Raw genomic sequence first — 24,052 nt, forward strand, 5'->3', positions numbered from 1 at the left:
AACATTGACGTTTAGCCATGCCCTGAAGCATGCCCTGCTTTATAATCAATTTTAAAAAAGGGGACTTACAAAATGAACATAATGCTGTATTGAAAAAGACTTGAAAGTAGTGATTAAGGCCATAAACTCATTAGGAAACCGTTTACTGAGGTAATATATCAAATGAGAAGTAGGGTCATTTCCCCATAGACTTCTATAGAAACAGGCTTCTTTTTTGGAGCCTGTGGAGTCGCCCCCTGCTGGGAATGAGATAGAATGAAGGTTTAAGGCACTTTCGCATTGGCTTCACTTTTCAGGCCCGGAAGTTGCAGCTTGATCCGTACTTGGAATCAGCAGATACCCAAAGCCAATCAGTGCATCCCTACTGTTAGCGGTCAACAACGCAGTGTTAGTGTCGGTACCATGCACTATCCATTGAACAACACTATCCTATAAACAGTCTGTTGCTCCACTTGCTTTCTCCCCTTCCCTCGTCTTCTATCCCTTCCCTATTTTCCGGCCCTTTCTCTCTATGTTCCCCTCGCTCTAGGCTGTTGACATTGGTTGAGCAACACTTGTGCTGTTGAATCTATTACACTTAATTCTCACAAGCTTGTCAGAGAACAAAACCCCAGCTGATGGGAGCAACATATGTACACTGGAGTAATTATTTATTTACAGAGACTCCTACAGACTGAAATTCTGTGTGGAACATTGCCAGGGATCCAAATATTGGCCGTTCCAGTGGAATTGAGGTAAATAAACCAGCAGAAAGGCGGAAAACATTGCCGCCAAGGAAAGGACATCCTTTATTCTTGTCATGTTTATCTCTGTGCAGCACCTGTGAGCGAGACAGGGATATGTGTACATTATATTGTGATCATTAATCATTAATAATGCATTCGCAAGCAATGGTTCGCACACACATCTGCAGCTGTGTCTGTGGACACAGAAAAAAACAGCCAACAGTAATGTTACTTCACCACAAAAATGCTGGAGAAAACTTTCTCAACTCAGCTTGTATCAGTAAACTAGACTGAGATAATGGTGACAGAATTTTCAAAAAACCTACAAAACCCAAAAGGCCAGAAAAATATAGTACAAATAAACTTCTTCAATAATGCTCCACTTTTTATGTGGTCGAGGTAAACATACTTTGTAGAGCATCACTTTGGACCCTCCTTGGGTCATTAAGATTCTCTGCTAAGTTCAGCAAACAAGTGATTACCACTGACCGATAAATCCTCAACGTTTACAAACGCCTGGTTTGCTACTTATCTTCCTGGGGAAAAAGTAAAATGTTCACTGCTTTTCCACAGTTGCCAACTGACATTTCTCGCATCAATACTTGCTACAAAGTTGAAGTAACAACTGTTGTCAGTGCTTCCACTGCAGCTGAAAGTTTAACTACTTTTACCACTGACGCAGTGTTTCCTTTAGGATATTTTTTAGCAGTGGGGGCAGGTCCGCACCTCCCCCCCCCATGAAACGGAACTGACACTTCGCAACACAAACTAATATATTTATTCACCTCTATTCACACACACAATGAGGCATATTTTCTGTTGTGATTGAACTGTATTTTTTGAGTTACTATATAGGCCAACTTTGATCTTGACATATAGGCTAAGCATTCTGTAGCAAATAACAATAAACCCACTACTAATTACATTATCTTAATGCAGTGTAACTACTTCAGCATGTAAATAATGCACCTAAAATACAAACGTGGGCGAGGGCGTTCAGCAATCGCTATCGACTCAACAGCCACGTGCAATTCAGCTCGCAGGTGAAGAATACAAACAACGAAAATCACCAGTTAACTTCATTTAAATTTGCAAGACCAGGCTTAAATGAACTGACAACATAAGTTATGCGACTTACAGTTCTCAAGGACGTACACACACAATCTCAACTGGCTAGTTATCCTTGTGTGTCCGCGCTATTCTCCGACATGCACTCTAACAATGCAGCCCTATTTAAATCAACATAGAGGAAACACTGTGACACATCAACTGACATTTCAACTAGGCATGGGCCGGTTACCGGTTTCAAGGTATACCGCGGTTTGAAAAAGTCAAGGTTTCAAAACCACTAACATTTCCCGTCATACCGTTCCTAAGGTATGAGCTGTTTTTTTTGTGGTCAAGGAGAGAAACTGCAGTTTAGTAGACATTTTAAAAAATAATACATTTTAAAGCTGTAATTGCAATACCGCAATACCGTGTAACCGTGATATTTTTGCTTAAGGTTATCATACCGTCAATATCGTATAGCGGCCCACGCCTAATTTAAACTGCTGTCAGCTCCTACTCTTTAACTCCTTTCATCTTTTAAAGCTGATTAATAGTTCTGCGTTGAATCTACGCCGTAGGTACGTACATAGATACACGTATGGATTCAGACCCTATGCTGTAGCCAGTACACAGGTATAAATGTTCACAACGACGTAGGTTTCTTACATAGGCTACAGCGTAGGTTCTGCGTAGAGATACCGCAGAACCATAAATCCCACTTTACTGTCCAATTAGTCCATACCCATGACCTTCCACTTCTGGAATTGCTCCGTTGCTGCCGGAAATTTCGCCGTATGTCCTTCTTTTCGGCCATCTTAGCGCCGCCCATGACGATTGTGATTGGTTAAAAGAAATGCCAATAAACCAGTTTTTCCACCATCCTGGAATGCTGTGTGGACTAGCCAGACCCTCCTCCGCAGCACTGTGGAGGAGGGTCTGGCAAAGCGAGACGTCTATTCAATTCACAATTCAACTGCTTTCAGTGGTTATACATCAACGTATATTTTAACTGCATGCATCTCTTTCTCTTCAACTGATATTTGTCCTTTCAATGAGTTTACTTCAACTGACACTTTAAACTGTTTCAGGTACAATTTACGCATACACAATTTACTGCTTTCAGTGCTAACACTTTAGCCGAAGCCATTATCTTTCAGTTTATGCCCTTGAACTGGCACCAATTTCTAACATGACTTCCACTGACACTTCCAGCTGAACTTATCACGGACACTCCGACTGACATTTCAACTCCTCACAGTGCTTGAACTTCAACAGTCTTTATCTTCTTTCAGCACTTTCACCTTAACTGATACTTTAACTTCACTCAGCGCTTACACCTAAACTTCATCTTTTGTAAGCACTTTTGTTAAACGGATCACACATCACTAAAGACACAAGTGACATTCCTCGAAGAGATAAAATGTGTGTTCTCAGAATGAGGCAGGGCTGTTTACACTTTTTGTTTGCTAAGGATTATGGGTACGAGGTTATGAAAGCATCTGACTGACTAGTGGGAGGGCAAGCCTCCCCGGGTGCGTGATTTATTTGTGTGTGTGTGTGTGTGTGTGTGTGTGTGCGTGCGTGCATTCATGTGTGGGGGTGGAAGAGAGTACTGCCGCCCACGTGGAAGTTGATGCTGCTGTCAGTAGGCGGCCATCTATTTCTAGTGGCAGCCTGGTGGGCAGGAACACATGATACTATCTCTGCTTTCTTCTCTTCATTTCATTTCTTTTGTGCAAAGTGTGAGAGCAATTAGCTAATTCCCTTATCTCTCTTAGAAGTAATATTCATAGTTGGAAATTAAACTAACAGGGTGTGTTAACCACCAAAGATATTTTGGCACACAATAAAGAAGGTTACAAAGGTGCCGTATCTACCAAATCCAAACACTAGTATGTAATTGATCAACACTTTGTAGCCATTATGGCACACCTGTGTTATTGTCACAGCTAATATTACTCAACATTTAAAACCAATTTCCCAAAAACAATTGGCAGCTTCAGCTTAAGTAAAGCTTACACACTGGAATATTTTTTTCCTCTATGGGTCTTTAACTCAAGTCACCACCTGCCAGTGCTGCAAAGTCTGAAATTACCAGCTCCAGATTTGCACCATAAAGCAGTTTCTCTATGTATTTATTATATAGCAAACAAAACAGATTTTCCGACACAGGTACAGGGTGCTAGGCTTCTCAGTACTGGTCTCTTATAATACTGATTGCCTCTAATTGTGTGGGTTTGGATTCAAAAATTGTGGTGGATGATGAGTGAAGACAAGGATCTCTAAACTATGTGAATGCTACTTCCTGCACTTGCATAACATTTATATAATTCTAGCAAATAATACATGAGATTTGCTGTATTATTTAACCCTCCGAGGACGAAAGACGCACCATCTTGGACGCACGTCCAAACGATGTTTGACAAAACTCCTACTCAAAAAGCGATATTACAAAATTTCATTTCAGACATTTATTTACTATTTTAATCATATATAACCTAAGACTTTGGTAAACTCATTTCAAGCACTGAAACAACTCGTACAACACAGCCGCAGTTAACGTTTGTTTTCAAAAGAAATTTGAGGAATTTCAAAAAGCCAACATCAACCTTTTAGCTTTAGCGCCAAATTATCTCTTTACACATTGCTCTAGAAAAAATGTTGGCACCACTATACGGAAAGCTGAGTTTGTTCTGGACATTTTGATATGAAACACATGGAGATCAGTTATATGCAAATACCTTAAAAGAGTAAATTTATGTAAACATGCCCTTAGACCTCAAAGGGTTAAGTAAAGTTTCAATGGTAGATAATGTAGCATTTGTATATTTACTCAAAAGACCACTTACCTGTACTGCCTTATCTTTAATAGATGTTAACTTGTAGTGTCTTTTTTGGAAAATATTATTAAAATTTTTTACTTGAAAAAGATGCAGAGAACATGGCAGTAGTTTTTCCATCCTTGAATAATGTCTGCACTTGTCCTGTCAGGCCATGTACGGCCCAAACAACCTCCACCAATTACAGGTTATACAGGAAAAAAAAAAAAACTTGATAGAAAACATGGTGCGGCTCCTTGAACATACTGAGCTTTATGTAATATCATATCTCACAGATATACAATGTGCTGTATATTGTAAAACATTATCTATGGTGGTACAGTAAATAATATTGCATCAAGTATATTCATCATGGTCCTGGACTGGATCATGTAGTGTCTTATACTGATCTATTTTATTGCACTGTATCATATCATAGTGTTACATAATGCAATGTCAACTGTCCAACTGCATCTTTGAGATAGACTGCCTACAAGGTAGTTGGTTTTTCCAGCACCCTTGAAATGTGTGTGTGTGTGTGTGTGTGTGTGGCTTCCTGTGCTGTTTTACTGCCTGTGTCCTCCCATAAACGCTTCTACTAACAGTAAACCAACCATCAATAGTGTTCCTACTGCCTGCCCAAATGTAGCCATGCTGGACGTCCTCAGGACTCGCACATATACAGTGTACATGCTTCCAGTAAAAGATAAAGATCTGTGGTAAGAAAAAGCATCTGATTCTCCCCATTCATTTCCCCAGAGATAGAGGGAGGCAGCGGCAGAGTGGGGGAGATAGAGAGGGACAAAGATAGAGACAGGAGGACGTAGGACAGATTATAGATCTTCATAAAACACTCTACATGGTTTTCTGAGAAGCTGAACAACCTTGAAAGAATGATAATAATATAAAAGTCCCATGGCATGAACATTTCACTTTATGAGGTTTTTTAACATTAATATGCATTCCCCCAGCCTGCCTATGGTCCCCCAGTGTAAATAGGTGTAAACCGAGCCCCTCTCTCCTCCTCAATAGCTACAGACACAGAAATGACACATACTAAGGAAAGCTCATTGTGGGACTGGCTCTAGTGGCTGTAATTCTGCACCAAGGCTGAATTTCGGGAAAGAGACTTCAGACACAGTATTAAAGGACCACTAAGGCCTATATAAAAGCATCCAAAGAGCACCATGTCATGGGACCTTTAACTTTTCTTGGTTACCCTTTAATTGAGCAAGAGCTTGGAGAAAAAAAGATTAGCTCTGTCAATATTTTAGTAAATGGGTTTGGGACGTTATAAAACAATTACAAATACCTGGTCTAATTTAAAAGAGACAGTTCACCCCAAAATCAAATATACATAATATTCCTCTTACCTGTAGAGCTATTTAAGATAGCAATGTCGGACCATGAGGGACTACGGTTGTCAGATGTAGTTTGGTGGAAAGAAAATAGTTCTTAAATGAACATGCTCACAATCAGGTCTGTGGATTATCTTGAGTAACTGGGTCATGATTTCTGGAAAGAGACATTGCTGTTGAGTTCTTCAAATGTATTTTTTTTTTTGTTGGCGCGTAGAGCACCACAATCCAAGTGCCATTTAGTTCCATTATATTGGAGAGAAGGCAGACATTTCAAAACAATCTACTGACAAATAGCATGACAGGTAAAAGGAAAAATGTGTATTCTTGATTTTGGGGTGAACAGCCCCTTTAAGACAGAGAGGGCAAACTCTCCTTTATGCAGACGACACACTTCTTTTTTTACTAATGGGGCCTGAACCTTCTCTAGGTTAAAGGTAACACATCTAGGTTAAGGGTAACCCATCGAGGTAAAGTATGTATAATTTAATATAGCTGGGAATCAAATAGAAAAAAACTGCCTAGGTTTACACGTTTATTTTTTCAGGTTTTTCATTTTATACCCTATCAGGATTCAATTCAAATCTGAATTCCACTTAAATAGTTAATGGGTTTCAAATTATTACAACTTTTAAGCAATCAACAAATATTTTTCTAAGAATTTCATGACAGAGGTGTTTTATATATATATATATATATATATATATATATATATATATATATATATATATATATAATACACTTAATAATGCATTGCAGAGCACCACAAAACATTGAGAGTACATACTGTATCTTAATGGGAATGGACTCAGGTTTCAATGAGGCTGTAGTTTCGCCAACAAAGTTATTGGGACAAAACTCTTACTGTTACTCTGCATTCAGAGTTCTGCAAAAGTATTTAAGGCCCAGAGTAAAGCTCCCACTTCGCTAACATTTAAAAACATCTGGAGACACATCAAACATGAATCTACTCCTTAACATTATGAAGCCCTGTTAAGAAGACACAAGTTCCTCAGTTGGCATCACAAGCCTCAGCCAAACACAAGACACTCATGAGACTCAGAACATTAGACCAACTTATAACAAAACAAAAACAAAAACACGAATGGAACAACATGCAGCTCAAGATTAACTGACCTTAAATCCTGACAAAAAAACCTTAAAAAGACCATGACGAAGTACCGACTGAATGATCATAGTCCGACAGCAGACAGATGGACCTCAGTCTCCAGACAAACTTAACTTCCTAAAACCTTGTCCAACCAACATAAAGAGACATTCTTTCCAACTTTGGAAAAATATACACTGTAATTTCAATGTCTGGACAACAAGGAGAAATTACTCTTGACTCTGGGGTAGAGCTGGCTGTTAAATCTGTTCCTGTCTGCCATAAAAATGGACAGAAAGGAGGAAATAACACCAAGTAAATCAAGCAAACAAAGTGGGTTTCTCTATTTCCTTCTATTGCTTTATTATAGATAAACAGTCACACACATATCTGAATCGGTTTTGTTTTATTCGCGTTTTTGCCAGTGCTTTTTGTACTCATTATTATTTCAACAGCTTTAAGAGTGCTTTGGAAACACAACATGCAACATGCCCACTAAACTAAACTGACAGTGTGAGTGTGACAAGGGAGGAACAAACAAAAAAGAGAAAGAGAAACAGGGTGGAAAAGAGTCGACTGCTTCCTCTTCATCACCCAGTAGGAGTAGCAACCTAAAAATAAACCTGCAAGGACACCATATGCTCCTCTGCTCCTCAACCTCTCCTCTTTATCCTTCTCTCTACTCTACCTGCTCTGATATCTGATTTTCTCCACTCTCTTTTATCTATTCTTCTGTTTTCTCTTTCCTTACAGTACCCTGCATCGACAGAGTCTGCTCCACATAACAATGGCTGCACTGTCCACTGCTAAGAAGCGGTAGATTGATCTTTTAGTGTCTGCTGGTTAAATCACCCAAAATGAAAGCCACTTTGAATGTACAATCAAGTTACAGGATTTGGACGTCAATGATAAACCGCTGTGCCAATCGTTGCCAGGGAGCCTAGCTTTCTCCCGCGACCATCAATCAATCAGCTGATGCTGATCAACGTCGAGCCCGCCCCCAACATCCTCAGCCAATCATACCTCTGTTGTTGAGTGCCCCATCAAACTTAGCCCCAGTTATCTTATTCCAATACCTGGAAACATAAATTCTTGGCGTATTTTCCCTCCTGGTGACCGTGTGTTTTTCTAACCTCTTTGGCTCCTTTTGGGGGCAAGGGTGAAGAAAATAATAAAGACCTTGAATCTCTCATTTCCTGTGTGTAGGTCTGGCTCGCATGCTGTGCTATGTTACATAGTTTTCCCTGACTGGAGGCTGGAGGTCTTTGATGGCATACCAGGCCTTATAAGTCACCCTCGGGTGAGACTGGGTGTTTGTGTACAGTCATGGTATGCAGTGGCAGTGATGAAACTTGTTTTTTCTGGTGCCAAGCCGGGGGGTTTTTTGTTGCAAAATCCAATCAGCCCCAGTGTGACTGAAAGTCAAAATGGAACCTGTCTTATCTATTCCTGCGTGCACTGCTTTGATTTTTTTCACAAAGAAAAACACAGAGGCCTCAGCCCACAAAGATGCCCTTGTGATAACGCACGGACGAGAGTCTGCTTCTTCGCCTTTTTCTTTTCTTTCCAGAAATGAAAAACTGGCAAATAGAAACGCATCCTGCAGATGTACTCCCTTTCAAAAGTGGTCGTGGCACGTTGAGCTCTGATGAAAAGACAATGTAATCATCTCAAGCTCCAATTCCAGTTTTTTCCCCTTATCCTGTTGAATCCCTCCACAATCCTCTCCTTTCTGCCCTCCAGCACTCTGCATCCCTATTTTACCTTTGTTGAAACATTTTCCGCGATGTTTCATCCAATCATTCTTCATCTTCCCACTCTCCCTGCATCATTTTCCGATCCAACCCCTGCCCTCCCCCATCACGACCTATGATGTCCTTAGTTTATTCTTCCATGCATCTATCTATCCCTCCGTCTATTGATCCCTCACAGCTATTCATCCATCAGTCTCTAAAGCCATGCCGTCAAGGAATGTAGGGCAGCTACTGTATAGGCGTTCCAGGACCACTTCTCTCTGTTTTGCCCCAAGGAATGTTGCAATCTCAATGGGGATATTGTCTTATCACCCACCCCCGCGCACTGCTTCCTTGTTGTCTCTCACTGAGCATCATCCTGGCGAAGATAAGCTTGCAGCTATCACTGCGCAATCCTTAGCACAATAATGTGTGAATTCTCACAGTGTAAGATAAAATGATACAGACAGGGAAAGGGATGTACAAACAAAAAAGGGATCCAAGGACAGACCATGTCGGTCAATGGGTTTCTTTTTCATATATGACTTTGTCCCTCTTACGCTGGGTTTCCACAGGCAGCGTTTTTTAACTGCTATCTCGTGACGAGACAGCGGCTTTCAAGTGGAATTGTGCCACCACAACGTGATGCCGACGGTGTACACGTTTTGCAGACACTGAGTTGTTGGTGTTGATATACGTTTTCTATCATTTTATATCTGGCCTAACACAACTGGTTGGTAAGTTTTCTACTGCAGTCACACACTTTGCTGCTTAAAAAGTTGCGTTTACTTAAGTTTGAATTAGAGATGGTCCGATACCATTTTTTGCTTCCCGATACCGATTCCGATACCTGAACTTGCGTATCGGCCGATACCGAGTACCGATCCGATACCAGTGTGTCATATATTTTATTATGTTTTAAGAACTGTACACTATCCCTGTATGGATGTGATATGATTTGTTGTCGGTCTGGCTCAGGTTAAACTCTTTGTGAAACATGAATGCCACAGAACGTTCTTTTATTATGCAGTTTGACAGTCAGTTATAACGAAAAAAGAACATAAATAAACTACTTTAACGTAGAATTTCTTTAGGGCTTTATTACGTGGTATCGGATCGGTGCATTAATTCCAGTACTTCCCAATACCGATACCAGCGTTTTATGCAGTATCGGAGCCGGTATCGGAACATCTCTAGTTTGAATAACATTATATTACTAGCAACAAGCTAGTTGTCATTGCTACAGTGCTAACGTTACTACAATGCTACTACTACTAAAACAAATAATTATAAAAACCCACCAGGAGCACCAACTGCCTGAACAACCTTTTGCCAAGCTAGCTGTTAACATCCCTGTAGTCATACAAAGACGTATCATAAAGTAAGCTATAGGAAAATTACGATCTTTTATGTAGCATTTGTGTATACAATAAATTGGAGGCACATTCGCGAGTCTGCCCTCTCATAGAATGACTCGGAGTCAACTTTGGGAGAGCAGGGAGAGCGGTGAACATCCGGGCACTTTCGCCGCCATCAACGGATTTCGCTCGTACTGCTGTTCTCATATGGAATGAAGTGAATTGCTCCGCTCTGCTGTTATTTCAGCTGCCTGTGGAAACGCAGCGTTAGACAGCTCAAATAGAAAAAGGAAATATGGAGACGGAAAGACATGGAACTGATCAGTCTAAGGAGCCAACAGGTTTGAGATTACATAACAGTGTTGTTATCTACCTCCAACATGGATACATTAAAAAAACTGTTCACAAATCGCCCAGGATGTTTTGTTAAATTGTTCTTGTATACAGTACATTGCTAACTGCCAGGTTGTAGATGTCCAATTTACTTCTTCTGTCAGTTGTGCAAAATGTGTTCCACTTTGTTAACAAGAGCAATCTGATATGAACACAGTTTGATTATGATGGAATAAACCCCACAAACAATTTCCTCCAAACCAAAAGTGCTTTTCTAATCCACTTAGGAAATGTGTGTTCATTTAAATATTGCTTAAACAAATCATTTTCCTCGACGGAAAGCTGCATTGTTACAGCAGCACTAAAGGCTTTGTAGTGTACAAGAGAAAGGAGAAAGGGTGGAAATTGGTAAATCTGTCAGTTAGTCTTCATAGAAAAGGATTTCTCCAAATGTCTTTTCACTCTCTGGTGCTCTGAACGTTTTTCAGGCATGATATGCTGCACATAAAAGCTTCTGGCGCAGGGGTTTGGCATGTGTGGTGTGATCACGAAGTCCACGTCAACCACAGCACTTGTTTAGTGTGAAAAAGAGTCAACACTGTAACACAGGTCTGATTGAGGATGAATGTGGGATTCACTTCCTTAGAGACCTTTCGCTATCATGATGCACAGATCACACTGCTGCTGTTGTCCCAAACAAAAACGGAAACAAAATGAAACTATACTCTTAATTAGTAGTAGGAGCAGTGGACAGCTATACATACAACATCCGGGAAGCAACCTGGGGTTCAGTGTCTTGCTCAGGGACACTTTGACACGTGGCCGGAGAAGCCCGGGATCAAACTGCCAATCTCATTGTTGAGGGGCGACCACGCTACCTCCAAGCCACAAGCCACCTGGACTTGAACCTCAAATGCTGTACAACTGATCTATACCCTGTGTCACACACATATCCTTACAGTTGAGACTGAAACTAGTCAATTGTAAGCATTTGTGCTTGGAAAATTACTGAAACGATTAAACAGCAACAATAATAACTATTGTATAATAATACAATGCAAAATAACAAAAAATTTGGCTGGTGCTTAATAGATCAGCTCATAATGTCAACTCTACATGCACGCAACACTCCATATATATATATATATATATATATATATATATATATATATATATATATATATATATATATATTAGGGGTGGAACGGTACACAGAAGTCACGGTTCGGTTCATACCTCGGTTCGGTACAATGGAGAGAAAAGCAAAACAAAAATGAAGAAGGCAATTTTTTTTTTTTTATTGTGCATGTCCAGTGTTTCCCACAGATTCTAAAGCAATTTGTGGCGGGGGGGTGTCAGAGTAAAAAATGACATAACATTATTTATTATACGTTTATTTGATTCACAGCTGCTACATATAGTGTTTTGACCTCGACAACCCAACTGCATTTTACTGCATACTTGCGACTAGTTAACTTTCTAATGCAGGTGCAATCGCTTGTTTGCTAAGAGTCGGGTCGGTGATTGTGAATGTGTGATTGTGTAAAGATGTTCACGAGATAGATGCCAACCTTTAGTGAACGAAAATAGCAGAAAATACAGCATCTGTGTTCTCTGCAAAGACGAACTAAATTACCTGATTAATGCAACTTTCTCACGACGTCTCCCGGCTATTTTTCACCGCAGAAAGCTGCTCCCTGCCTGGCTAAAGCTAATATAGTTAGCCTAAAGAAACAAGGCGTCTGTCCCAACTAACGTTACTGTTCGGAGCTGCGACGCTGGAAAAGTACCACTAATCTACAACACCAGTCTTATCCACCACTCTCTTGCCTGTACTACTGTAACTGACTGGTCCTCTAACTCTTGTGGGTCGCCACCACTCGCCATACTCGTCCTTAGTGCTGCTATCTCTGACTCATTAAAACTGCATACATAGGCAGCGTGCCAATCAGCTTCAGAGCTAAGGCGGGACTACAGATTAGGTGTCCCTAAAGAACCCGCGTTTCTAAAAGTAGTTCCGCATTACATTAGTTCCACATTACATTAATTAATTTGCACGCAAGTTTTATTTATTTTTACACCGTGTAAATTCATGCACCGAACTGTGACGCTCGCACCGTTTCGGTTCAATACGAATACATTCCACCCCTAATATATATATATTCTGCTGATTGTTGTATGACAGAAGCTAATTCATATAGATCTATTGGTTCATATTTAGAGGGACACACAATCACATTAAAAGACCAGAGTGAAGATTAAGGAGGACGAATCCAAGTGCATATATTGATTAGGATTCTGATTGGTTTGCTAAAATGTCTCCAGTCAAACTGACTGTCTAGATGAATGTGAAGTAGCAGTACTGTAAGTCACAAAGGAAGATACTCGGGGCTCTAGCAGATAATTGCAACTCTAAGGTGTAATTACAACATGCAACACCTTGAGAAACTGTAGGAATCAAGATTTAGTAAAAAAGAAATCCTCAGATCAGTACCACTTTATTTATTCTAGTGTGCTTATCTGCCTTTTTTAGTGTGATTGATTTTGCTGACATCACACCACGTTCTCTTCTCTATGATAAAAGCATCTCTATGAGAAAGCAGCCGCTGTATACTGTGTATCCAAGTCTCTCCTAAAACGCCATTAGCTAATCTTAATAAGAACCTCATTCTGCTGTGTGTGCTAAAAATCCCACTGAAACTTTTGAGTAATCCTCTAGCCCCAGATGCCTGAGTTGCAGCGTGAACGAAGATCGGACAAACAGTGCACATGCACGTGCGTGTGTTTGTGTGTGAGAGAGAGAGAGAGAGAGAGAGAGAGAGAGAGAGAAAATGTATGTGTGAGTACTTAAACATGTGTACATTTATCTCCATGAAGACAGGGATTAAACCTCCAGTGTGCATCAGGGATGTCATCATCAAAACAACAACAATAACATATACGGCACGATGCTGGCAACGGTCGCCGGGACGACTTCTTCCTTCTCGACAACGGCGTATGGGGATTAGGTATGACAGGCACAGGCAGCTTAATTGACAGGAGCTCATCTCCAGTGTGTGTTTGTGTGTGTGTGTGTGTGTGTGTGTGTGTGTGTAGTTGCAACTTTTCAATAAAAGGAGGATAAGGAGACAAAAAGAAAGAGAGACGAGAAAGAGTAAAGATAAACCAGACACAGACATCATGTGCTGTTCTGAGCTAACATTACATCATTCCCAGCTGTTCCATACAAAGCATGGATACAGGAGGAGATGGATGATAGATGGATTACAAATCCCTGAAGGTAGTTGCATTAGATATATATAAAATGATTCACCTCTGCTGCCAGTGATTTTGAGACAATATCTAGATTACATCTCCATCTCAAAAATACATTTATTAAAATAAATGTATTTTGTAGATGTGAGCTTTTCATCTTTGCATCTTTGCACATGGAAGCTATGACATTAATAGTTTTTAGTAGTTTTTGTTATATGTTATGTGTTTATGTTGGTTCAATATATTGTATATTTGAATTATAATCAAGTATTGATATCAGTATTGGTCTGAAAAATCCAGTATGGGTTGGGATTTAGTTTTTACAAAGCAGGAATCAAACCTATGATGTATTTTTTTATTGCATTAACCTTTCAGTTTTTGAATGGTTTAATCTTAGACATTTAAGATTACCGGCTCAGAGGTTTTGCTATTGCGCCAAAATGAAAAACAATACAAGTACCTGATATTTGTAGTGTTTTGTGACATAAGAAGTGTGAATTTTCTAAATGATCTCAAGCAGAAAACACTTCAAGGCAGCTTCAAGCTGTATCAGAAATTCACCTCAGTGTAACAGTAGTCATCATGCAGGTATAAGAGCACCCCCCCGCCACGGTGAGCAGTCAGGATTTAGCCAGTGCATGCTCATATTTGGCAAGAAAGCCAGCTGGAGAGTGCGTAGAACTGCATGCATTATGGGATGCTTTCACAGAAGTGTGGGCCGTAGCAGGGCTGTATTAATATTGCACTGAGGGGGGAGAGAGAGAGAGAGAGAGAGAGAGAGAGAGTATATGTATGTCTGTATGTGAATGTTGAAGGGGGTGAATCATAGCCTTCAATGACAGCTGCTTTTCCTTCCTCCAAGGCCGTGACAGCAGGGATGACAGCACTGTGTGTGTGTGTGTGTGTGTGTGTGTGTGTGTGTGTGTGTGTGTGTGTGTGTGTGTGTGTGTGTGTGCATGTGTGCGTGCGTGGTTTAAATAAAAACATGGACATTTACCAGGTAGGGCAAGTCTAACAAAAGACATAGTTGAGTTGCATTATGGGGAATGTAGGATCCAGCAATTCTGGAGCTTGGATCTCTTCAGCCTCTCATGCATCAATGTTGATAATTGTGTGTGTGTGTGTGTGTGTGTGTGTGTGTGTGTGTGTGTGTGTGTGTGTGTGTGTGTGTGTGTGTGTGTGTGTGAGAGACTGGATATTCACCTTCACATGTGCACATATGTGTGTTTAAATATGTTTAATATGAGTATCTGGGAGCAGATGAGACAGCCGTTCAAAACATATTATCTAAGCCTACAAAAGCCCATCCGCTCCTACTTAAAATTCAGTCTTCGACAGCAAGTTGTTCTATTTCCGACGCATAGTGCTCTACAGCTCCCACTCATCTCCTCTGCTCTCCTCTCTCCCCTTTCCTCTTCAAATGTTTTCTTTTCTTCTTGCTACGCTTCTTTCTCAGTCTTTCCCTCTCCGTCTGTCTTGTGAGCTCTTGAACCTCCAATATTTGTCTAGAGATACTCTGCCATTCTCTCTCATCCTCTCTTTCGCTCTCCTCTCAACTCGCCTTTTTTCCCTGTCATTTGTGTCCTTATTTCTGAAGAGCGCCTCCTCGTCTCTCGCTCATGACTCTGTGTCAGTCATGACTCCTCTTGAGTTGTCTCGGTGGACCACGGGGCAGGCATGACCCTCAGATTTAATGAGGAATTCAAAGAAGAAAGCTGAAAACAACTTTTTTTAGAATCCGAGAAACTAATTTGAAACATGCAAAGACAAGTCTCCGGGTCAAGAATATGAATCAAGAATCCATTTAACTTTCACTACTACAGTACTAATACTACAGTATTTTCATTCTTTCCTCCATCTACTCTATCACCAGGCCCTTTCATCACCACAGTGAAAGCTGCATAGGGGTCAATCTGGGAGCTTAGTCGACTGACACAGACACACACAGACACACACACACACAGACAGAGACACACACACACACACACACACACACACACACACACACAGATATCTGTTGCATCTCACAACAATGCCAAACAGCAACACAGCTGCTCAATATGCAACCCACACAACAGAATGACTTACGAACCCCGCCAAAGGCTTACATACAGCCTGACAAGCTGTAAAGCTCCGAGGGCAAGTACTCAGCTTGGGCACCAGCTCCAGGTGGCAGTGGAGTAGGGCTGCACAATACTGTATATCGTATTTTTTTTTAATCGCCAAAGGCTGCGACCATATCGCGAGAGACTTTTTGTGTTAGTTGAAAAAAATTAAAATAATAAAGCAGTAGAAAACGGCACTTTAAAATGTAACTGTCATTCTTTTTTTTTTAGTGGTGCCTTTTATATTCAATTTGTTCAATAAAAGAATGTCGGAAATGATCTTCTTTCATTTGTTTTCAATTCAACAAGCAATTTGTTGTGTTTCAGCAGAATACTAAAAAGCAGCAGAAAGGCAGAACTGAGTACACTTTAATATTTGTTTATTTATCGCAAGTAATATCATTATGGCGATATTCAACGTTATCGCATATTGGATATTTTCCTCATATCATGCTGCCCTACAGTGGAGTGAGAGGTGCTATGTGTAGCTAGTAGGCTCGGGTGTTTTCGAAGAGAGAGGACTGAGCAAGCCTCAACTGACCTCAAACACCAGATCAGACTGGAAGTCTACGGCACACTGACTAGCAAAATCAATACCAAGCAGGCATTACACTTCAATATCTCCGACCTGCTAGCAGAGCATCAAAATCTGTGGTTCAGTGTGAGTAGATGGTCTCACTTTTGCTGCCATGCCTGCTGCTACACGCCTACCTGAAAGCTATGCTGCTGTCACTCGTTGCTACCGCTGCTGCTGTTTATAAAGTATTTCAAACCTCCACCTCAGCATCCACCTGTAAACTCTGAGTCTATGTTCCTCTAGGGGTAAGTTATTCTAGTCACTCCCCACTGTTTCTTTATGGGGAGTGACCAGGACAGAGCCTACTTGTTAAATATCAACCCTGTACATCTTCTACATGCACTTATTAATCCATTCCAGGTGAGTTAGCTGACAGATCTTTTCTCAAAAATGTGTCTAAGACCACGTAAAGCCATCATAAAATCCCCCCAAAAACACTAATCAATGCTTACCGTCATGGTTGGGGTTGCCCAATGTCCACGGTTCATCCGAGTCAAAGTGTGTGTCGCCTCCTATTCCCGGCCCTGGAAAGTAGGCGTGGGCCAGGAAGCCACCCTCGCCGTCAAAGGGCGAGCTGTCGCCATGGAAACCTGAGGCGAAGATGATGGTGATGTCCACATCTTTCTTGGTCCTCTCCAGCTCGCTGTAGGGCACAGCCTCGAAGCGCAGCGGCGTCACATTTTGCCAAACGTCAAAGGCTCGCCGAATGGCGTCGTGGGTCTCCTCTGCGCCCACTTTGGGTGTCACGTTCTTTATGCTGCGGAGACACGACATACAGGGAGAAGAATTTAGACTGGGAAAACACTACAAGTCTTTGTAAAAACATTCACACAAATTAGGCTTAGCGTTACTTCATGCAGGACACGGAAGTCATACGCCCGCTGATTGAATTATCGTTCCTATCAGACACACACCAATCACAGCCATTCTCACATCAAGGCGGCCCTTTTAAATGTGACTCCCTCCTCACTGATCCCTGCTACACTGACGCTGCTTCACTCACTGCTGCTGCTGGCATCGTTTTGCTTCCACCACCCCATCCTCCACCTTCCTAGTTCAGAGTCCTAACATGACTCAAAGTTTAAAATGGTTTTCAATGTCTTTCGTTTGGCTCACTCGTTTTTTTACCCAGGGGGGTTTCTGGATGGTGCTCCCTGTCTCAGCTTAGCATGCGGCTTGGCTGGTCCAGGGAGCATTATCAAGAGTGGAGCCATCAGCGTCAAGCATAACGGTATTTTCATTAGTTACTATAAATGGTTAAATCTATGACGAGAGTGTTCCTGACTGAACCAGATCATTTTCTCTTATCAATATGCCCCAGTAAGCCTCGAATCGGGATTTCTCCTTCAACTGTCAGGATGAGAAAATATATTGTAAATTGGTCTGATAAGACTATTGGGTTCTCTGAGCATATGGTAAAACAAACCCACCAAGAGTAGCTTATTCTGCTAGATGTCCACTCAGAGGAAAATTGAAATATTAGATTCTAATCGGACAAAGTAAATAGCATCCAACACCTCTGATGCATAAGATATAGTGAGATAGAACCAATACAGTTAGTTTAGTATAAATGTTCCCAACACAAGGGCTGGAAAAAGAGGATACTACTGCATGTCAATCTACATGATCACACTATGCCCCAAAAATCAAATCCATCACCATCACTGTTTTGCCGGTATGCTGCCATTTCGCTCTAATCGTGTTCGCCAACAGAGAACTAAATGGAGCGAATTGTGAGAGAAAACAGCTGAGTCCTCTCCTGCCGGCTTTGAGTTGCTGCAGGTGTGGAGAGGACAATTTCCTGCCACTGGAATTTATTTTCTAATTAAGGATTATCAACAGCCCACTGCCTGCTGAGAGTCCCAGTCTGGTTTGAGCAATCAGGAAAAACCTCACTCCACTTCATTCTGAAAATATCTCAGTGTCACGCTCTATTAAAATTGGGTCTCTGTCTCTCTCTCTCTCTTGGGATAGGTATAGTTCACATCATCCAACTTAGACACTTGTAAACACACTATACTCTGTGTCTTCCTGTGTCTGTAGTGCAGTGTCCAAGTTGGGTGGGAAGTTGGTTGGCTGATGTTCAGTTGATAAGTGCAGTGTGTAAATAAATTGTGCAGCAAAGCGGCGCTCTACCAATTTCCTTTTCTTTTTCACAAGTCTGCTCAAGACGTTTCAAGAATTCCCTTGTTTTCATCTCATCCAGCCTGCAGTAGCTCAGTCTGTAGGGAGCTGGGTTGTGACCCAGAGGGTCGCCGGTTCAAGTCCCTGTACGGACCGAAGTACAGAGTGTGGTAGCTGGAGAGATGCCAGATCACCTCCTGGGCACTGAACCCACGCTGTCATTTCCCATAATAGGAATAAATATTATCAGAACGTCATTGACTTCTGCTTATCTTCTTATCGTTTTCTGCATGGTGGGTAGACTGCTGCAAGGCACATTTTTATATACAGCATATTAATATTGTATGTAAGCTCAGATTAATTATTGAATCAAACTCAGTGAAAAGGAAAGCATAAAGGCTGGTTATGAAATATAAATAGAGTGCACTGAATAACCTGCAATGTTCATTTAAAATGTTCTAATTGCTTAAACCAGACCACAAACTGCTTCTACATCTCTACTGCTATATTGGCTCTCTCATGACGGACTTGCTGACAGCTCACTACCACTTTAGCAAAGATGTGTTTGCTTTAATTACGCTCTGCCTCTCACAAGTTTTGGAAAAACTTGCACTTTCAGCTAATGATTTTCTGTTTTGACAGACAGACACACACAAACAAACACAAAACACACACACACACACACCTATCATGAACAAATTGATTTTATGTAATTCTAGTCTACAAGTCTACAAAAACAAACCATCAGAAATATATTTGTTGAAAAAGGAAGCAGAGCTTTTGGTGGCAGGAATGATGGAGTAATTTAATAGTCAACAGCAGTGTGGCAGGTAAATCTGCAAAGAGAACCTGGGGTGGATCCCAAGTCTCTTATTTAATAGTCTATATCCACGACGTTCAACTTCCGGGATTGCTCCGGTGCCGCCGGAAATTCCACCGGATGCATGTCTTTTCGCCGATGTTCATTTCCTTTTGCTTTCTTTGTGTTGGCATTTTAAACTCCGGTGGATTTATGAAGACTAGGGTTAACTGCTCCTCAGATCTCTGCAGGGTAAATCCAGACATCTAGCTAGACTATCCGTCCAATCTGAGTTTTCTGTTGCACGACTAAAACAACATTTGAATGTACACATGTTCCACCGAAACAAGATCCTTCCTGAGGTTATTTTGCAGAGGCACCGTTGCTCCGTCTGGCGCTTAGCGACGCCCAAGACAATTGTGATTGGTTTAAAGCCCGGAATGCTGTGTGGACTAGCCAGACCTTCTTCCGCAGCGCCTTGGAGGATGGTCTGGCAAAGCGAGACTACTTATTTAATATTTTCTCGCTCCTCACCTGAACGTTCTGGTCTGCCTTCGTCTCAAAGCTCTTATTCCTGCCCCGAGCAGCGAGCATAGAGGAGGGATGTCTGAGGAGCTATGAGCGAGGATACACGAGAGCAGCCTTCCCGGAAGAAAACACATTTCCTCATTTCATCTCTCCCATGCTTCCTCGGTGGGAAAGACTAACGGCTGATTTATGGTTCTACGGAGGCTCCACACAGAACTTTTGCTGTAGCCTACGTAAGTGGCCTGAAGTTTATACCGTGCTCACTCACCCCCGGTCACTTCCGGTCTCTACCTGTCAAACTCTCCTTCCCCTACGAGCCCCTCTAAAGGCCGTTTTACAGTCGCCGTAGCCGAGCTCGCCAATGTGACATAGATCTCGCTGGTGCGCCAGGATTTTGAGTGCGCGACCAGAGGGCACTACTCTATTTTTTTCAGCAGCGCGAAACAGGAAACATGGACGAGCTCGAGGGTAACCGGATGCCAGGACTCTCAGAGTGACTGCAAGTCTCTCTTTTAAACTTACTAGGTTAAGATGAGTTATTTTATGGCGAATGAAAGGCTTGATCCGACCAAGTAGGTCATAGAATCAAATCAAAGCATTGACGTCAATGCTGCTGCCAGTTCTGCCGTTGTTTACCTTTTTCTTCTTCTTCTAGTCCGTAGAAAGAGCAAAGTCAGTAGCCTTTCCTCATTAGCGCCACCTCTGTTCAGGAGAAGACTGTAACTCATGATGCGACCACCATGTGCGAGTATAAACAGTTACAGCGCTCCCATGACATCACACTGGCGCTCGACAGCTCGGCTGCAGCGAGTATACCCCACGTTTAACTACCCCTTGCGGTTCAAAATATTAACTACTACCACTACTTTTTCTCAGGACATTGTAAACAGTGTTTGGATCCTACTGTATTTCAATAAATGTTTATTGTGTGAAGCACTTTGTGACTGTCTGTAAAAGTTGCTATATCAAATAAAATAATAACAGTGATTAGCTTCGGAGCGGGTACTGACTCTTGAGGCATAGTGGGAGAAACAGTGTCTCCACTGTGCGCTGCCAAGTGACGTGTGTCGCCCTGAAGTGTAGTTACATTTTTGAGAGTTGCACATCAGGCTACGGCATAGGGTCGGTATCTCCACGTACCTACGTACGTACCCACGGTGTCTAACACAGAAACATGAATCAGCCTTAAGATGCGAGTAACGAAAGCAAGTGAAGGAAACTAAATACAATTTATGGACCTGGGACGTACCCCTGGAAGGATGAATCCAACTGCTCTTTTTTGTAGTTTGGTCAGCTGAGCATCACCCCACATGACGTATAGAGACCTAAACATTTATCTGCAAATTGCTCATTTGGAGTCGTGTATCTGTCCTCCTGATGAATGGGAGTCTAATATTCACTCCTCTTTTAGCTCTTGTTTTGGTCTCCACCAACTCTTGAGGGAAAATAACTGTTTCCTAAACTGCTAAATGTTACACTATGTTCACCAACTAGTCACTAACTTTGTCTGTCTGCCGTTTGGTGCTGGTCAGGTAATCAAGAGCTTTCTTACTGAAAACAGCTGCCTGTTTTGGGCCGTTAAACCAAAACAATGAGCAGAAAGACGCTAAAAGAGCCATGAGCTGAAAGCAACAACAATCCTGTTTTACGGGCTTTGTTGTTGATTGTAATCTGATTTGTTGTAAGCGATATAAATTGTGATGAATAATAGCTTGGAAATGTGTGTGTCCTCAACTGTCCTGAAACAAGCGTGAGTAATAAATGCTCCCATCTCAAGAGTTGCCAGTACTCTTGAATAACAGAAGCAATCTCGAACATGAAGTGTTGTTGAATGGTTGGCTGTTGACTAAGCAAACAGTCTCCATCTGATTTGGGCCACTTATGTAGGCAACACAAAATGGCTCTTTTATCTTTTGAAGTGTTTATGGAGATCTGCAAAGTACAAGACAATCCTGCTTTCAAATCAATACCAGCTGACCCAAAGAGAGTAGCACGTTTTCTCTGAGAATAAATGTTGTAGCACTTCAAGGGTTCTTCATGAATACATGTCCTTTTTTTTGGCTCTGTCTGGGGTGACAATGAAAGGCCTTAGCAGCAACTGTGGCCTCTTGAGAAATACAAAGATAGTTTAACTTGATTGTATTACCCATCTCATTGTATGCAGGTCCTATTTTAAGGGCAAGAGAGAAACACGTGCAGGGAGAAGCTGCAAAATGACAAATGAAAGAATCCGAGGCCATATAAAATATTAAACTCCACATTGTGAGGTAATAATGATTCCGGATGCAACTCATGTGCTATAATAGTGCCTGCATGCAGGGAGAACTGTAGGGATGCCAAAGCTAATTAGTGCCTCCCAACAGCAAGTACTGCTACATGGAAACTAGCACACACCTGGGGCGGCCATGCATTTCTTATATACTTGCCAAAGTTGGTTTTTTGACAACTATTTCTGGACCGTTGAGCTTACAGTTTGAAGAATGAAGAAGGTTTTCAGGGAAGAAAGAGTGACTTCAGTCAAAGACCTCAAGCTGGATTCAAACAACACTGCAGTTTGACAGTTGCACCTTATCCAACCTAGCCATCAGGAGAAATATGACAGATTCAATTATGAAAATGTGACACATATATGGAAGCATTGTGTTCCCTCTTACTTCAACTTTAACTTAAAGGACACAGAAAAAAGTGGAACGACGCAGTCATTATATTTCATATGGTGGGCTGAAAATGTAAGACTTGTTGGCTAAACCTATTTCAGTCTTTTTGTTAAAATGCAAATTATTACTGAAAAAGAAGAAGAAAAAAAATACTTTTAATTAAAATGTAGTTCCACCTTATTTGTTGTGGTGGCATTGGACACCACAACAAATTACCAAATACTTTTATAAGCAGTTAGCTAAACAAGTGCTAACGTAGCAGCCCTAACACCGTGCAACTGTGCAAGCTGATGCAGAGCGACTCAAGGTGGTGTTTGCATTTAGAAACCTGTCTATAGTCTGACTGTTTCTTGCTCTGTTTGTTGAAGCAATGTCACCATTCACACATCTCAGCTACTTCACTATGTTAGTGCAACATTATGATAACCGATGGCCCAAAAATTTACAAAAATAAATTCTAAAAGTCTAAATTTTGTTGTTTTTTTTAAATTTTGATTAGGGATGTCCCGATCACAGTATCGGATCAGAGCGGATTAGGCTTTTTTTAACTGTTCGGGGATCGGCATTTACCCTGTTTACCTTACTCTGATCATACATTAGCTTGTACAGGTCGCCTCCTTTAATCTCCGCCTGGATGCCGGCACTTTCAAACCAACATGGTGCGTGGCCACTCCACCAGCGTCTGTCCATATAGCGTCTCGTAGCTTGCCAGCCCTTGGCAACAAGTAAAAAAAGTCTGTCTTTCTTAGTCACCTGTTTTTTTACAGAACAGTAAACTGTTACAGTTTACTCCAATTCTCCATCCTTCTTCCGTGATTCCACCAGGAAACCACGCTTACAGGCTGTTATTCCCTGGAGCCGACATTGGTAAACACAAGAAGAAAAACAAAGATTGACTATTAAGCGCAAGAGGCGTCACTAAGTTTAGTTTTCGTTGTCCAGCGGGGAACTTAAAACTGTTTATTTTTTGGTTGGGGGTTTGCTGGGATCCTAAAGAGAACTGCGTTGGTGTTGAGAGAAAAGACTCACTCGCTGCACTAAGTTAAATGTATTAAGATTAAGACAAACAAAAAAAACGGTGTGCAGCTCTATTATCTGAGCAAATACAAGTATCGGATCGGGTATAAGCAGATATTTAATATTAAAAAAATCGGATCGGGGGTCAAAAAAGCGGATCGGGACATCCCTAATTTTGATACTAATATCTCAAAATGGTAAAGATTAATATGGAAATGCGACAAAGAACCGTTAAGGGTTAGCAGTTTTCAGACAATATAAAATGTGCTACATTCTCCAACTACCTCCATTGCACCAATTGAAGTTAAAAGGAGCAGGTGTAGGCACATCTGACTACTGACTGGGGGCCATGCACACATCTATGTACCACACACACACACTCAAAATGCACACATCTATGTACCTACCACACACACACACACACACACACACACACACACACACACACAAAATGCTCCGACCTTCTTACATAACCCTAATCTGTCAGAGAGCACCCTCTGCTTTCC

At 41.4% G+C, this 24,052-nt stretch overlaps 1 protein-coding gene across 1 annotated transcript in view; it reads right to left on the minus strand.

The window, feature by feature from the left end:
• LOC144537155 (matrix metalloproteinase-16-like) overlaps positions 1 to 24,052 on the minus strand; it is an 87,705-nt gene that overhangs the window by 41,911 nt on the left and 21,742 nt on the right. Inside the window, exon 4 of the mRNA XM_078280620.1 lies at positions 16,874 to 17,178. Coding sequence (XP_078136746.1) covers positions 16,874 to 17,178 — 305 coding nt within the window. The remainder of the gene's footprint in view (positions 1 to 16,873; positions 17,179 to 24,052) is intronic.

Source organism: Sander vitreus, chromosome 22, assembly GCF_031162955.1.
Source record: "Sander vitreus isolate 19-12246 chromosome 22, sanVit1, whole genome shotgun sequence".
NCBI lineage: Eukaryota > Metazoa > Chordata > Actinopteri > Perciformes > Percidae > Sander > Sander vitreus.